Consider the following 17,753-nt stretch of genomic DNA (forward strand, 5'->3'; position numbering starts at 1 on the left):
CAGTCAACGTTCCCAGTCATTCGTTACTAGATCATCTGTTATAGGTTCTTTAAGTTAACCGAGGGACTCGTGAGACTCAGGAGGGTGTGGTGGGTGGTGTTCATGGTGCAAAATATGAGAGTAAACAAGATACAAGGATATGTTCTTTGTATTTGCAGTGATCCTAAATTTAGAAACATCCAGAGTGATCCTTAGAGGCTACTTCATTCTCTTCAGGCTGGAGCAGTTAACACTTAGCCATCCCTTAGTAATGCTGCTATCGGCTTAGACTGCTGGGGGACTTCCCATGATGCACTCAGTCCTTTTGCTGTACTTCCCCATGTGTTTATATACTACTATAAAATCGTGTTAGCTTTCTGCTTTCTTCTATAGTTTGCTGTTTGTAGTCTGTGTGTTCTTGTGTCTTTCCATTCCCCTCATCCATTAACCAGTCACAGTGGATATACTGTGCTTATAAATTAAAACCAAACGTCAATAAATTAATTCAGTTTTTTAACCTGAACTCAATTTGATTTGGACCAATGAAAAAGAAATTATGCAGTACTATGTTTTAGTTCTGGTTTGTTTTGTGTTCACACAGACCAATCAGGAGGAGTAAATATGATGTCATTCAAACTCTCATCTCTTCATCAGCTTATCAGGGCACTCTTAGGAAAATCACATTCTGGTGACTGACAGCACATTAATGCTGCGCATGAGAATGAGCCCCACAGGGATGTAGCTCTGTGGTGTTTACTCAATCCCAGCTTTGACTGTGTCTTACATCTACCAATTAGTTTTATGGAGCTCGAAGTTGGATTAAATTTCCCACGTCCCAAATGCAGCAAGTAACTGTTGGTGATTGTTCAAATGCTTTTTACAGTACAAAGGAGCCTTTTGAGATCAGTGGATCAGTTTTTAAACAGTCCTTCAGGTTGTGTAAAATAGTGTGAAAGTCTGACTGATTGATGACTCCTACTGTACTAAAGCTCTTTAAAGTTTCATCAGAGAAAGCTGTTGGAGTGACTTTCTAGCAGATTTCTGTTCTTGTTCAGGCTCCCACATCAAGAGGGTCCATCAAATCATCACCAAAGCCAGAGGCAGAAGAGGTAAGCATCCAGAGTACCCCGAACTATTCACAAACACTTCTTTTTATCCTCAGCTGCCTGTATGTAAAAAATGGGTGCAGCTATCATGGTTCCTGTGATGGAAAACAGGATTATGTTCCTCCTTTTCTCTTTACCTTCCTCTCACCATCCCAAACAGTCACAGCAGGTGGCTACTACTGTTTCTGCTGGAGGTCTCTTCTTGTTGAAAGGGTGGTCTTCCTCCCCACTAGGGCTGCTCGATTATGGCAAAAATGATAATCACGATTATTTTCACTGAAATTGAGATCTCGATTATTTGACGATATTTATTTAACAATAACAATGTATTGAATAATGGCTTTAAAGATTGTCAAAAAATAATATAAAATAGTGTGCAAATACTGATTACAGTGCAAATGTTTGCAATATAAAAAAAATAAATGAAAAATGTAAACATCTATGTTTAGTGAACTTCAAAATACTGCACAATATTTGATCCACGTCTGACTCCGCGAACCCATAATGTTTCCACCAATGTTCCCTCTAATTTTTCATGTGTCTGAGCGAACACACAAACTCCCTGAGCGATCCCTTGGACCACTGTGAGAGACATCAGACGTGTGCACTGTGGTCACGCAAGCATCTAATACATCCAAGTTACATGGTTTATTAAAATAATCAAATTACAGCATTTACATTTATGTTAGACTACTTTTAATTAACTGCTTTAGCCCACTTACAATGAAAATTTAAAAAATCCTGTTCATGACCTGCGTAGTATGTTAACACTATTGGAAGTAAAAATAACTTGAACTCCAATTTTGAAAACACAACTTTCTTTCTTTTCTTTTTTTTTTCATAAAGCTCTGACTTGTATTATGAGTATGAGTCTGTGGTCTGGGAGAGTCCTATAACTCTCTGTCTGCAAAATACAGTATATAATGACCAATGTTGGGCAATTAATTATATAGTTACTACTTCAAAAAAGTAACTCAGTTTGGCAAACAACAAAGTTTTTTGCAGCTATTTATTTTTTTTAATGCAGCCAAAGCATTTTTTAAATAAACATTTCAAACTATTTACAGAACAATCAGCTGTTCTGCATCAAATCTGATGCCACACAAATTATTTGTGCCACTCCAAAACATAATTTCTGTCCACTATGAGATAAAGGAGAACAACAGCCTGATACCTGCAGGTGTGACAACAGGAGATGTATCACTGCTGTAACACCTGTAACATTCAGCAGTCGCCTCATTGTTCTGACACACACAACAAAACTATTGACTGCACTACACACTAACTACACAAGATTTGCGCTAAACGTCTCAAATCTCTCACATCTCAGAACACCGCCGTCACTCCTAAAACTTCCCCCCGTTTCTTAACAACTAGATGCCACGTTGCCATATAATTTTTTGATTGGTCGACACGGTACTTTTTTCGACCAATAGGAAAGGGTGGGGGTTTTTTTTGGTTTTGTTTGTGCTCACAGGTGGAGAGTGCTTTCGAGCGTTTTCCTTATAAAACAACGTTTTTACCGTTTCTTCCCGCAGTAAATATAAATAACGACAGTATTCAGGAAGAAAACCAAACATTGCATATATTTTTATCATAACTCTGGTTTTACGTGGCCTATCAACACAATTTAAAAACTGGTATAAAGTCCACACTTTTTCCGTCAATTGTTCCGTCTGTCCTGCTCACATCTCCAATGGTTGTACACGTTGTCATTAATGTGGCTTCACTCCACATCAGCCACGCCGCTTTGCTAGCTAAAACACCGGTGTCGGCACATAAGGACGCTGTCATAGCCTGTCAGCGACGTTGATTGGCTGCGTATATACGAATGTGAATCATTATTGGCTGGACTATAGGATAAGGTGGCATCGTTCTAATCCCATACAGGAGCAGCCAGTCACTTACTGACTAACACTGCAAAACAGAATTGTTAAAGTTTTAATTTTAATTTCAATTCAGGTTAGATTTTTTTTTGTGCGCAACGCAGATTTTCTGTGCGCAGAGACCGTGCCAGCAGTGCGCAATTGCGCATGTGCGCAGCTTAGAGGGAACATTGGTTTCCACACCACTGAAGTCGTTTTACCTCTCTTTTCAACCAACGGCATTCTTTCTTCAGCAGCCATTATCCTCTCCTCTCCAAATAACTTCTGCTTAGCTTTCCGAGCTTCCCTCGGGTCCTCTTGTGACGCGTGGTCGAAACGCAGAGAGGTGCGCTCGATTTGCCACACGGAGCAGCGCGAGAGTAAAGCACGAGGGAGGTGCTAATAATCGGCTCAGTCATCTTTAATGATCGTTGAAAACCCAGATCGTAATCGAGATTAAAATTCGATTAATTGAGCAGCCCTACTCCCCACTGTTGACAGTGCTTGCTGATGAGAGATTTTTAGATCTGTATGTCTGTCTAATACTGCAGGGGTCAACATTCTGAGATACACTTTCTTGAGGAATTCACATCAAATTTTTCTGTTGTTGTGAATTGGTGCTATTTAAATGACACTATGTTTATCGTCCATGGCCAAATTCAGTGATTACGATAGGAGATCAAACAGTGAAAATTTGAATTGTTTTGAGTCATTTGGTTTAATTTTTGCTTTCAGTTTTGGTGTTTTCTCACTCACAGGTCTGCTGCTAACCTTTATTATTTAATTTTAATTCCTTGTTATTTACTGGTTTCAACTTGTGGCTTTTATTATTCTTTACTGTTTTATTCTTGTATTTTGGTGCTCATTGGTGTTTTGTTCATTTACATTATGCCCTTACATTTTGTGGCACCACCTTCTGGCTCCTGCTTTGTGGAGCACATTTTAAATTCAAAGGCCCCGCACAACTATTCAAATCTTGAATCGCAGGCACAGAGGAAAGCAGAAGTGAAATAGCAGAACTGCACTGATATATTCAAAGCTATTTCTATTTTACATTTCAAACTGTTGCTGTGTGCTGCTTGTCGCTGCATGATCTGTACCACAAAGCCTGTTTGCTCAGCACAAGTGAAAATGCATATATGCACAGGAAAAAGTCACTGCTATGCATTGTTGCATTAAAATGACATCTTTACCTTTTTGTTCACATGAACAACGTTGATCTATAAAAAGATAGACTTGGTTTGTTTGCTTGCTCTTGCAGGTGGGATTTTTTTCCCCACTTAATAGATTACTTTATTGCACTTATCACTTGTGTTTTGTTTCTCTTAAATACACATAAAGGTGAGTTATAATCATGGATCATGCTGATGATTGAACCATATCTTTAGATATACAATCATGTGAAACAAGAGCGACCAAAAGTTACAGCTCAGACTCTACAGGCCTCTGTTACACCTGATTTATGCTTCAGCAGCAAACCTATGTCACACACCAAGAAATGTAACTACATATCGGGTCAATGCAGCCTGCAACAATTAAAAAGATTCCCTGCACAGATCTAAATCAGGCCTTAGTGTGTTAAATGTTGATGAAAAGAGTGAGTGAAGTCATCTGACAGTTAAAGCTTTGCTATGCACAGGAACAATAATCCCAAGCACAGCAGCAAATCTATAACGGAAAGGAAAGACTCCAGGTGTTGCAGTGGCCCAAAGTCCAGATCTCAATCTGACTGAAATGCTCAGGGTGTGTGTGTGTGTGGGCGCATGAGTTCCTGTCTGTGTTGAGATTTTTTTTTTTTTTTGTGGGGGTGGGGGGGAGAGAATCTTAAGAGAGCTGCACATTAACTAATGTCCATGCAACATTGTAAAGACGAACAGGGCAGAATTCATCTGCAGCAATGTGAAAGGCTGATTAAATATCATTTATTTCTACTGTGCTAAATTTTTTTTATTGAAAAACTCTTCTTTCTTTTTTTAACATGACTGATCTGACACACACATAAAAGCCTGTTATGTCCACTGAATGAGAGCCACTGTGTGACTTTTATCATTGACATGTAACATGCATGCCCTCAGATCCCCGCATAATCCCTTCACAGCTTCCATATTTGACTCTTACTTTAGATGTGAATTGCTCGGATGAAATCAGTTTTTATTTAATTTATGGGAGATTTTCCATGTTTGGTAGGTAGAATCCTCTTTAACTGCACATGTTGAAATAAAACGACAAGAGAAGTCCTGAACACATTTCAACCATCTGCTCTCAAGGTGCACACTGTAATGTCAACTGGAACAATACAATACATATACACCTTTGTATATAAGATTTACTGTAATGCTGATGAGTAATTAAAAGTGTTTTCCAGAGATGTGGGCATTTATTTGCAAAAAAAAAAAAAGAAAGAGGAAAAAAAAGATATATACCCCATTCATTTTGAGAACTACTTTTGTGTTTGTCATGTTAGGGTTATATAACATGACTGGACTGTAAATGACTCACTCAATGAATGCTGTAAGCCCATCACTGCTGACTGCTTAGCCTCCAGTGCCATAATTGGCTCCCGGTCAAGTATCGTATCAATTTCAAAATACTCTTGTACGCATTTAAAGCTATTCATCATCTCTCTCCTCCATATCTCTCTGATCTGGTTAACATCACCGCCCCATCTCGTTGTCTCAGATCTTCTTCTTCCCTTTCACTCTCCGTCCCCTCCCCCCGTCTTGTCACCATGGGGAGCAGGGCTTTCAGCTGCTCTGCTCCACGACTCTGGAATTCCCTACCTCCTGATTTAAGAAATATCTCTACCTTCTCTCTCTTTAAGTCCCAACTCAAAACCCACTTGTTCAAAATAGCTTATCCCACATAACCTCTCCACTTTGCTATTTTAAATTTGTTTATGTTTTATGATTGTGTAAACTCTTTGCTTTTATGTTGCTTTTTACTCTACTGTGTACAGCGACCTTGAGTGTTTTGAAAGGCGCTTTCAAATAAAATGTATTATTATTATTGTTATTATTATTATTATTATTATTATTATTATTATTATTATTATTATTATTATTATTATTATTATTATTATTATTATTATTATTATTACATTTTTATGGAAATAGATTTTATTAATGGGTATTAGGATACCAGTGCCTAAGCTATTAAATGTCACAAAGCGGCAGTCTAACTAATGCAACACAAGTCAGCTGGCGAATCTTGTACTGAAATATTGCCCGTACTCAGACATAATCTTTTTGGTTCCCAGGCATTATTGTCATAATTATGCCAAAATTTATTGTTGGGAACAGTTAGATGAGAGACACAGTATTAATATAAAGAGAAACTTTTTTAAGTCTGTGTCTGTATTTTAAAACACCCGTAACCTTTAGCATTGTGAAAGTAGCAGCCAACACCTACATGTCTGAGCAAGTAAACTTGCTAAGTGCTAAATGCGTCCAGTGTGATACTGCAGTAACCGGGTTGGTTTTGGGTGACACTTGCTGTACTTTGCCTCTCCTCCCACCCTTATTTCACCCCGTTTCACAGCAGATGGAACCTCGTCATTTTATTTTATTTTTTTTAAACTTTTAATTAGTGCAATACTTTGTGCAATACGTCTGTTAGTAATGGTTGAAACCAGCGTTGTAAGGCCTTTAAGATTTAGCTCTTATATATTGACTTGTGTTGGCGTTAATCATGTTAGACAATAAGACTTGTGGTTAATCTTCACTGAATTAATATATTGAGTTGTAATTGAAGACGGTTATGCTGTAAAATGACAAAATATTTAAACTGCCTGTGTTGCTCTCCTAATATAAGAAGGCAATCACAACATTTCACTGCAGGACTGAATCTAGTGCAACAAATTCAATTATCTTTGTTTAGACCAAACCAAATTTGTACCTTTCTCCTTAACTCCTGCTTTTTTTTTTCTTTTTTTAAAAAATAAAGATAATCACTTTCTTGTGTCATCCTTTGTCACACTAACATTTATTATCTCTCTACTTTTCTCTTCCTGTCAGAAACCGAAGAAACCGCCTCCACCATCTAAAAGCACGGGTAAGGAGCAGTTTTACCTCTTTGTCTTATCTGCTCTCAAGTCAGTGGGAAGTGTGAAAACAGGCTTCTTACTTTAAATGTCTTGCTATTGAGCAGCTCATTTCTTAAGTAGAATTAGTAGGTGTTTACATTTATTCTACACCGCCTCAAAAATATCAAGTGCATTAAAATTACTGTTTGGAAAAAATATATATATTATTGTCAGAGTAATCTGTTAATTTTTTGGTTTCAATCCCAGATCATATTTCTCCAGATTTTAGATACAGTCTTTAAGTGCTATGTCAACATGATTTGACAGAAAGAGTTTCTAATTATTTGGGTGGTAATTTCTTTATACCCAGCATCTGTGCTGCTTCATTGCTGAAATATCCTCAAGGAAGCAAAAGAAACAACTGTGTACTCAGGATCTTTCCATCATCATGTCCCACTGAGTGCACCTGTGTACATGCTGGCATCCTGTAACTGTAGCAACTCATAAAAAAAAGAAGTATATATACACATGGTAGAAAGTAGATTAAAAATCAAAAAGGATTGGATCCTTTGCCATGTACTCTTTGTTTACATTTGACTGATTGAGGAAACATCCATGAAAGCCCAAAGTGTGTGATCTACTTCTACTTCAAGTAGAAGGCCACGTGGTGACTGAGTTTGGGTATAGAGACAGCAGTCCCTGGTATCAGCAGCAGCATCTACAGTTTGCAAAATGCACACTTGCATCATTTTTTACCACAGGGTTTGCATTCATATCCTGCTAGAACTACACTTTCGTGTGTGTGTGTGTGTGCATGTGCGCGCATAAGTTCCTGTCTGTGTTGAGATTTTTTTATTTATTTATTTTTTTTCTTCATGTGTAGATGTCAAACATAACCAAACCACACTGGTGTGCACCCACCAATACATACACAGTGTAATAGTCATGTGGCAAGAGGATAGTGTATTTGTGTCAGTGCTTTGTTGTGTTTACTTGAGAAAGTGTCTTCCTTTCTGTTGTCTGAGTCTCAAGTCAGTCGTGTCAGACAGACGAGGTGACTCTTGTGCGGACCATGTTTCGTTTTTCAGCTCTTAAGCCGGAGATCCCGAGTGCTGACAAGAAGCCTCATCTGGTCAGGCCAGAGGACAGAGGTACGGTTGTACTCCGTCTTTGCTCGCATCCTTCTTTATCTTCCCTTTTCCCCCATTGCTCACAGCTTTGCTCCACATATCAGAATATATTTTTTCTGACATTTCCCTCCAAATTTGGCACTGAACACAGATCTCCATCCGATATTATTTTCCCGTTATGGCCTTTTCGCTCGGTGCATAAATCCGTCCTACTTCTGCCACATTGCATTTTACTCAGCATACTGTTGGATAAGCAGCCTTCCTCTCTGCTTGGTTTAAGTTGAAGAAAACACAAGTGGTGTTTGGTTCCTTTGGTTCCTTTGTCTGTTTTGTTGTTGCTGTTTTTGTCTTGAGTCTTCACTTTCTTCACTGCCTTCATTTCTCAAAGCCTTTGTTCTCTGACTTTTCTTCAGCTTCACAATTAGTGAGGTCTTATATATTCTGTCTGCCTTCTACTTTTCACTTACAGTTTTACTTTTTTATTCGTTTGAATGTTTTTCCTTCATCGATGGAAATTAGGTTTCAAAAGACACTGGTTCTTTTTGTTTTTGTTTTTTTTCCCTTCTAAAAAGTACTGGTTCTAGAAAAGACTAAAACACTTGCACAATTTGAAGATGAACAGAAAGCAGTGATTTGCATTTAAATCTTATATTAAACCTAAAGTTGCAAATGCAACGTATTAAATATCCAAGCACTATTTTGGTTCGTGTTTAAAGAAGACTGGAAGAATTGTGTAAAATCTCAGTGTATGTTTAAGGTCAGAAAACCATGTTGTTAATATAAATAAAACCTGCCATAGACAAAAAAACGATATGACCCAAGATCCAGGTCCTGGGTCCAGATTCATTTGGATGTAAAGTGAGATCAATAAGTATTTGATCACCCTGTGATTTTGCAAGTTCTCTTACTTAGAAATCATGGAGGGGTCTACAATTTTCAGCATAGGTGCATTTCCACTGGGAGAGACAGAATCTAAAAAGAAAAATCCAGAAATCACATTTTATGATTTTTGAACAATTTATTTGTGAATTACTGTGTCAAATAAGTATTTGATCACTTGCTTATCAGCCAGATTTCTGACCCTCAAAGACCTGTTATTTTGCTTTCAAATAGTCCAGCTACACTCTGCTCATGATTCTAAATTAGCAGCACCTGTTTGAGGTCGTTAGCTGTCATAAAGACACCTGTGCACCCCACAATCAGCCAAAGTCTAAGTAGCAACATGGGCAAAACCAAAGAGCTGTCAAAAGACACAAGAGACAAAATTGTAGACCTTCACAAAGCTGGAAAGGGCTACGGGGCAATTGCCAAGCAGCTTGGTGAAAAAAGAACAACTGTTGGAGCAATTTTCAGGAAATGGAAGAGGCTAATGATGACTGTCAATGTCCCTCGGACTGGGGCCCCACGGAAGATCTCTCCTCGTGGGGTTTCAATGATGCTAAGAATGGTGAAGAATCAGCCCAGAACTACACGGGAGGAGCTGGTCAACACCGTGAAGAGAGCCAGGACCATTGTTTCCAAGGCTACTATCAGTAACACACTAAGACGTCATGGTTTAAAATCTTAAGTCAGCCCATGTCCAGGCCCGTCTGAAGTTCATCTGGATGATCCAGAGGAGTCATGGGAGAAAGTCCTGTGGTCAGATGAGACCAAAGTAGAACTTCTTAGTCTTAACTCCATTCGCCGTGTTTGGAGGAAGAAGAATGATGAGAATCATCCCAATAATACCATACCTACAGTGAAGCATGGGGCTGGAAGCATCATGCTCTGGGGGCGTTTTTCTGCACAGGGGACCGGACGACTGCAGAGAGGATGAACGGGGCCATGTATTGTGACAATGGGCAAAAACCTCCTTCCCTCAGTCAGAGCATTAAAGATGGGTTGTGGCTGGGTCTTCCAACATGACAATGACCCAAAGCACAGAGCCAGAAAAACCAAGGAGTGGCTCCGTAAGAAGCATATTAAGGTTCTGGAGTGGCCTAGCCAGTCTCCAGACCTAAATCCAATAGAAAATCTTTGGAGGGAGCTGAAACTCCATGTTGCTCAGCGACAGCCCCCAAACCTGACAGATCTAGAGAAGATCTGTATGGAGGAGTGGGCCAAAATCCCTCCTGCAGTATGTGCAAACCTGGTGAAGAACTACAGGAACCGTTTGACCTCTGTAATTGTTAACAAAGGCTTCTGTACCAAATATTATTATTTTTTGACTCAAGTGATCAAATACTTATTTGACACAGTAATTCACAAATAAATTGTTCAAAAATCATAAAATGTGATTTCTGGATTTTTCTTTTTAGATTCTGTCTCTCCCAGTGGAAATGCACCTATGCTGAAAATTGTAGACCCCTCCATGATTTCTAAGTAAGAGAACTTGCAAAATCACAGGGTGATCAAATACTTATTGATCTCACTTTACATCCAAATGAATCTGGACCCAGGACCTGGATCTTGGGTCATATCGTTTTTTTGTCTATGGCAGGTTTTATTTATATTAACAACATGGTTTTCTGACCTTAAACATACACTGAGATTTTACACAATTCTTCCAGTCTTCTTTAAACACGAACCAAAATAGTGCTTGGATATTTAATATGTTGCATTTGCAACTTTAGGTTTAATATAAGATTTAAATGCAAATCACTGCTTTCTGTTCATCTTCAAATTGTGCAAGTGTTTTAGTCTTTTCTAGAACCAGTACTTTTTAGAAGGGAAAAAAAACAAAAACAAAAAGAACCAGTGTCTTTTGAAACCTAATTTCCATCGATGAAGGAAAAACATTCAAACGAATAAAAAAGTAAAACTGTAAGTGAAAAGTAGAAGGCAGACAGAATATATAAGACCTCACTAATTGTGAAGCTGAAGAAAAGTCAGAGAACAAAGGCTTTGAGAAATGAAGGCAGTGAAGAAAGTGAAGACTCAAGACAAAAACAGCAACAACAAAACAGACAAAGGAACCAAAGGAACCAAACACCACTTGTGTTTTCTTCAACTTAAACCAAGCAGAGAGGAAGGCTGCTTATCCAAGCAGTAAAATGATGCCGACTGAAGTTTCAGCTTCATGTGTGCTAGAAATATTTATACGGGTTTTAACAGTGTGTGACTGAATAACAGCAGGTGGTCAGCAGGATCAGCAATACCTCCTGCTGTCATTTTTTTTTCCAACTTCTGCATATTTAAATTTCTTCCTCAAGTCTTCACTTCACAAAGTATGTGTGTGCTCACTCTGGGTTACTTTCTATGTGTCAGACCCCCCCAAGTTGTAACACTAATCTCTTTTTCCCTCAACATTGTCTTTCATCCTAGTGCTTCTTCGTATTTGTTTCTTTTTGTTTTCTTCTCTCCACTTGTGTCCTAAGAGGTTCTTCATGGGAGGTGAAGGAAAAATCTAAGAATCACACAGGGTTATTTATGTTCATAGTGAAGGAACCAGCAGACAAACAGGAAAAGAATTAATCACAGTAGCTGTTGTGGAAGTAAAGCTAATTGGTCTTCCACAAAACATTGCCGCTTGACATTACAGCTGATACTTTCAATTATGTTGCACTGTCACAGATGATTGCTCACGCAATAAATGCTTTTCCTGGTTAATAGGTAGGTAACATGACACACAAGCACATCACTGTTTTCTAATCAGTATGACAACAGATTTGTGGAAAGCGATAGCAACAGATAGGACACATGTCGTGCTATGTGTATCACATTATTTGCCCATCTTTCTATCTGTGTATGTAATCTAGTCTTGTCTATCTTATGCTTCCCATGTGAGGGTGTTGGGCAGTTTAACGTTTCTGTCATCAGCATGTTAAAGTTCAGCTGAGGGCAAACAGAATCAGCTGATGAGCTGTGTATTTTGTCCTGCTTCTTTAAGCTCCCCAGAAGAACGAGGCTTGAATTTCCATCAATTACTCTCAGTTATAGTGTGTAATTCTAGAATAGGCAGCATAACATGATGGTAAAATAGTTCATTCAGCCAGTAAATGTTCTTTTTTCCCCTCTTGTTCTTTTCTCTGCCCATCTTTTCTCCTCTTTTTGGTTCATATTTCTTTTTTCTAACATCTACCTGACCCCTTCTTTCTCTCCAGTTGACAAACCCATACCAGATCTTAAACCTAAACCAGCTGCGCCCTTAGTCCCGCCCAAGAAGCCGGTCCCTCCTCCAGGGAAAGGCCGACCAGGAATGATCCCACCAAAGAGGCCTGAGAAGCCTCTTGCTTCCTCACCCAGCTTCAAGTAAGTATCTGTTCATCATTTGAACACCACTGATAAACTCCATTGCAGCTTTGGGTTAAAAAAGAAAAAGACAATTCAGTTTAATTTACAGTGCTTTACGTCGATACTGAGTAGCATATTTACACCAAATGTAATTTACAAGGATGTAATTGTATCTAGTAGAGTCCAATGCTTGTTTTGTTTTTTTTTTCTTTTCCAAGTTGTGTTGTTATTTGAGGGATCTTAAACACACACGTCTGTAGTACTCTTTTTTTTTTTTTTTTTTTTTTCCTCAGGAAGTGAGAGACTTTGGGAAATCTAGGTGTACTGTGATTGGTCAAACGCTTGCACATCCAGAAAAAGCCAATGCTTAAAAACAAAATTTATAAAATGTGAGTTGGTAAAACTAAAGCTATGCAGGGCGAACAGCTCCTAATGTTAGCCTTAAAAAATGGAACAGATAATTAGAGAAATGAGATTTGAGTATTGAGCACGTATCCCCTCAGCTTTTTACTTGTAGAGAGAAAATAAAGAGGCTGGAACAGAATTACAAGAAAATTAATTGCACACAATAAGAGGTGACGTTACCAGCCAACCACAGAGGCAGCTGTTACATTACCCATGAGTATTTGTGAATGCGCTGGAAGGTGTTTAGCTCCACAGGCCAGCCTCACAGTGAGTGCTTCTCACCAAGTGGTCCCCAGAACACACACTGTGATGTTCTTCAGCACAGACTTTAATAACTTTTAGAAATCATATGGGATGATGAGAACAATTAATTTTGTTATTCGTTTAAAATAAAATGTACAATATCAGCTAAATTGTAGCTGGTATTGCTAAAGTGAAGTTTTTCTCTTTTAACCACAGGCACAATGGAGAGGTGCCATCCACACGACCAAAGTCTGACTCCGAGCCATTACCTCTCACCAAACCGGTGTCTGCAGACTCTGTGGAGAAGTCAGATACAGGTATGTCCATACTACCACATGCATGTCCGATTGCTACAGTCATAACCCCCTAGTATCAAATTATTTCAACTGTAGCCACATTAAAAAAAAACAAAAAAAACCTTAAAGTGTATCTATAGTTTTGTTTCCTACTTTAATTATTGTCGTTTGCTTATAAGAGGTCAATTAATGACTTCACCAGAAGACTTTTGCTTTGACAGTAAGTCTTTTTTTGTAACTGTAGTAAATAACATTTCTGAACACAGATTTTTTATTTTTGGTCAGAAAATCACGACTAATTCGTGAAGGGCACCAAAAAAGTGCCACCAAAATACCAACACCATTTATTAAACCAAAGGAAAATAATAATTTAATTTCAGTTCATTTCTGATTTGTTAGTATAGTGCAAAATTGTAACTATAGATAATAATTTTCTCATGTATGGCATGTGTACCTAATCAGCTTAAGCTTGTTAGTCTGTATAAGACTTGAATGCTAGGAGGCCAGTCGTAAACGTTTTCTGTTTTGCTTGCTTTTTCCAGGCGATATATTACCTTTATGAGCTATTTGCCAATATTTGGGCCAACACATAAAAAAATTTTTTTTAAAAAGATGAGATTGAAGAAACACCCTTCAGTCACATTTTCTGTGTTGATATTCCATAGTGAATCCGCCAGAGGCCGCCTTGCAACAATCAGCTGATCTTAGCAAAGTTGGGGAGAGCTTAAACAAGTAATCCACGACTTGCTGTGAGAACAAAATAAGCTTATTTTTAAACTGAGGTGTCCTAATGTTTTAGTAAGAACTCATGAATATCTGTATATTTCATCTGTCACATGGGTTAGACATTCACTTGGCAAGGAAAAGGTTGCTGATTCACTTTCAGCCAGAGACACAAACGTTCTGTGGGGTTGTTGCAGAAAGGACATCCGGTGTAAAACTGCTAGATCAAACATGCACAGCTACCCACTGTGGTGACCCCCTTGTAGCAAGGGAGCAGCTGAAAGTAGCTTTGATGTAATCAGAGGCTTTAAATCTAAAAACAATCCTTCAGGTTGTGTAGTGACTGCAGCTAAGCAGATCTGGGGAAAAAAAAAAAGGAATACAACACAAACAGGGAGTTAAAAAGGTTTTACTAAATGATCTTACAAAAAGTTTTATCAGTAAAAGCCTGATATCCATTTAACTGCACGTGTATGTTAACGTGACATGAGGTTGTTTACATACAACACAATGAACTACAGCCCAGGAAGAATGGAGTTATTGCTGCATTTAAAGTAAACGGTGAAAAACAGTGTGTACTGTGTAACAGCACTTTACACCTACTCAGCAGTAAACTGCTGGCCTGAATTGCAGCTGAGATTGAAATTTCATGTTTCATGGCTGTGCGTGACAGACTGGCTTCTGGAGACTTGTCGACTTTTAGCACCTCAGCTGTAGCAAACAGTACCCCTGAGTGAAAGCCATTCAGGTCTGCTCTATTAAATCTATTTCAGGAGTCCTTTCTCTGAGACCTTTCAGCCTCCCTCGCGGTTCCTCTGTGCCTCTGTAAGTGACTACACTGGTCTCTTCTGCTCTTTCAAGACATGAGCAATCAAACTATGAGTCCTTTCAGTTATATCTGCTCCTCACAGTTTTTGTTTCCCTCTCTTGCACTGAGCTGTAATTTTAGGGTCAGTGTTGACTCAAGCACTCCACGTGTTTCTCCAGGGGTCAGACAGGAGGATCAAACAGGAGTTACTTCATCAACCAAAAATATGAAAACTGCCCCTTGTGTTAGCAGATTTAAGTGTTTAAAGAAGACATTTTTTACTGTTTTTATTAGTGCTGTCAAAATTAGTGCATTAACGCAAATTAATCCGCCATCACGGTCAACGCGACTCATTCTACAACAGAGTGTAGAATGACTCATAATCCCTGATATGCTTCTGTCAGCACATTTCGGGCAGTTTGTCCAAGTAAAGTTACCTTGTCACATGCGCAAATGGGCAGTTGATCTGGTTGTGATGGGCAGCTGAACCAATGAACTCAGTTTGGAAGATGATAAACGCACATTGACCTTCTGATGGGAAATTTGAGTAATAAAAAAATAGCAAGACGGAACAGTTGACCGACATAAAGTATTATGCACATGGTGCAAGAAGGAATTTTCCTTTCATCGAAGCACTTCCAGCTTAAAATATCACATTGACACGAAGCATGCGTTAGTCGGGGATGCTGCTAGGACTTTGGCTAACGCGTCACCCAGCTTGCGACAAACCACTCACGGAGCAGGGACTCAGTGAGTCTACCTCGGAAATATTGACTGACACAACTGCCAAGTGGACTGCAACAAACTGAAGACCTATTAATATAGTTGAGAACGCGCTTTACATAGCTTTGGTTCCTCATTTCAATTACTTGAAGTGCCTCCCCAAGAGTAACAGAGAGAGAGTGGATAAACGTTTACAGAGTTTTTTGTTAACATGAATGTTCATGATGTTCAATAAACATGTTAAGTGCATATATTTTCCCTTTTTTCTCGAGTCTGTTTGCTCATGCAAAATGAATTGTGGTTAATATAGAATAAAAATAAATTATGTTTAATTGTGATTAATCAAAATTAATCCACAATAACCCTGTGATGAATCTGATTAAACATTTTAAATGTTTGACAGCACTTATATAATAGTGTATACTTACCTATTAGTATATAGGTTTTAAAAAAAGTTGTATTTCACATCAGTAAACCTGTGTTAAAAGATTGAAGAAAACTATTCCAATTCTCTTTGAATTTAAGCATACATTCTTTGTGTTTATTCTGCATTTACTTCATTATATTGCATAAATGTCAGTTACAAGCTTAAATATAAAGTTTAAAAAATGTAATTGCATCCAGGCTATTGATCAAGTAATTGCGATTAATCGTGATTACTTACAGAAAATTGTGAGATTAATTTGTAAATTTTTTAAAATCTATTGACAGCACTAGTTTTTATATATTCTTTTTATATTTTAGGTGTTTGTTTAGCCTTGTGCCTGTGTTTGGCTGATTTCCTGCTTCTGTGTGTGTATTAAAGTTGTTAATGAGGCAGAAAATAAACCAGAAGCCAAACTGTTTGTTTACAGTTTATTCAAAGTGAATCAAAGGAAATTACTGAAAGTGTCAGTTCGCTTGTGGATGTTGGGTTTAGTCATAGCTGAAATGTTGTGCTGAAAAATAATTTTATTATTTCCCTTCCCCCGCCTCTTTCTCTCTCATCTGGCCTCAACAGATCTGATGAGTTTTGATGACTTGTCGTCTACCTCGGAGAAGCTCTCTCACCTAACAACCAACCGACCAAAGATGACTGGCAGGAGGCTGCCCACGCAGTTTGGCGGAGGACAATCGGTGAGAGTGTACTCAAGCGCTAACAATCCCCCGCTCCCTTTAAGCTGACACTGCCCTTTTTTCTTTTGATGGTTATTATGAAAAGCCATCTCTCTTACTCTCATCATTCTTACCATCTCATGTTAAAAGTTTGGCTGACGTCTGGTAATATACTTTCTGCAAGTTGGTCTCTATATTTGTTCCTAGTTATTATTTATGTGACAGAAGAAATCTCTCTGATATATTGTTCTGCTGTTTTTTGTTAAGCTACAAGATCCAGTTGACTTAAATGCAAAGTTAAAAGTCTGTCGTGTTTTCACTAGTGAGAGTTGCTCCACACGGTGTATAAAACATCTTTTCCCTGACAACTCTCGCCACGTTTTAGTATACAAGCCTTCACCTGATAGTTAAAGAGATTTCATGAAAACAAAGACAAATGGCTTTAGAACAGCAGTCCTTGTTTTTGTATGTTTTAAATGTAACTTCTTTATACCTTACCTTACCTTCTTTATACAAATCCTACCATGATGCTAGAGCTAATAGTGTAGCTGTTAACTGTCATTGACGGATGCAGTCGTTTCAGGACTCTGCAGCTTTTCCTGTTTTCCCTGTCACGAGCAGCACATTTTATCCCAACATGAATCCACTGTTTGCACTTTGGTAACTGTGTCTTGACCCCATTAGACCTCCACACAGACGTCTCAGCTCCGGCTAACGTTTCCTCCAGTCATCTTTCAGATCAGACGCTTGTGTCAAAACGTCAGTCAGCTACTCATGTTGATGTAATTTTAAAAGATCAACTTGCTCAACCATTGATAATGAGCGCGTCCTTCAGAGTCTTGTCAAGTTTTTTTAGTTTAGTTTAGTTTAGTTTCACAGTCAAGACAGTCAGTCAGAATTTAATCATCATTAATCTTTTCCATTGCAGCCCAACAAGGAAGTGAGTGTGGAGAAAACCTTTAAGATTGATGAAGAAGATGCCAAACCAAAGCTAACGGAAACTAGAAAGGTAATTTAATTTCATGTCTGTTTAGAGGAAACCTTTAGTTTAATAACGGGTGCCCGCTAGTGACATAACTGCCTCATGAAATCAAGCAAAGATTGAATGGTCTTAGCAGATCTGTGGGTATAAGCGTGTGAAAGTGAT

The 17,753-nt window shown here is 38.4% G+C and overlaps 1 protein-coding gene across 2 annotated transcripts in view; it reads left to right on the top strand.

Annotated features, from left to right (window-relative positions):
- cd2ap (CD2-associated protein) overlaps positions 1-17,753 on the top strand; it is an 82,967-nt gene that overhangs the window by 46,531 nt on the left and 18,683 nt on the right. The window contains exons 10-16 of one of the 2 annotated variants that reach the window (XM_005465337.4): positions 1,017-1,088; positions 6,964-7,000; positions 8,060-8,122; positions 12,184-12,331; positions 13,178-13,278; positions 16,512-16,627; positions 17,535-17,615. In XM_005465337.4, the coding sequence (XP_005465394.1) occupies positions 1,017-1,088; positions 6,964-7,000; positions 8,060-8,122; positions 12,184-12,331; positions 13,178-13,278; positions 16,512-16,627; positions 17,535-17,615 (618 nt within the window). The remainder of the gene's footprint in view (positions 1-1,016; positions 1,089-6,963; positions 7,001-8,059; positions 8,123-12,183; positions 12,332-13,177; positions 13,279-16,511; positions 16,628-17,534; positions 17,616-17,753) is intronic. The other variant, XM_005465338.4, reaches the window with a different exon arrangement.

This window comes from Oreochromis niloticus, linkage group LG15 (genome assembly GCF_001858045.2).
Source record: "Oreochromis niloticus isolate F11D_XX linkage group LG15, O_niloticus_UMD_NMBU, whole genome shotgun sequence".
Classification (NCBI taxonomy): Eukaryota; Metazoa; Chordata; class Actinopteri; order Cichliformes; family Cichlidae; genus Oreochromis; species Oreochromis niloticus.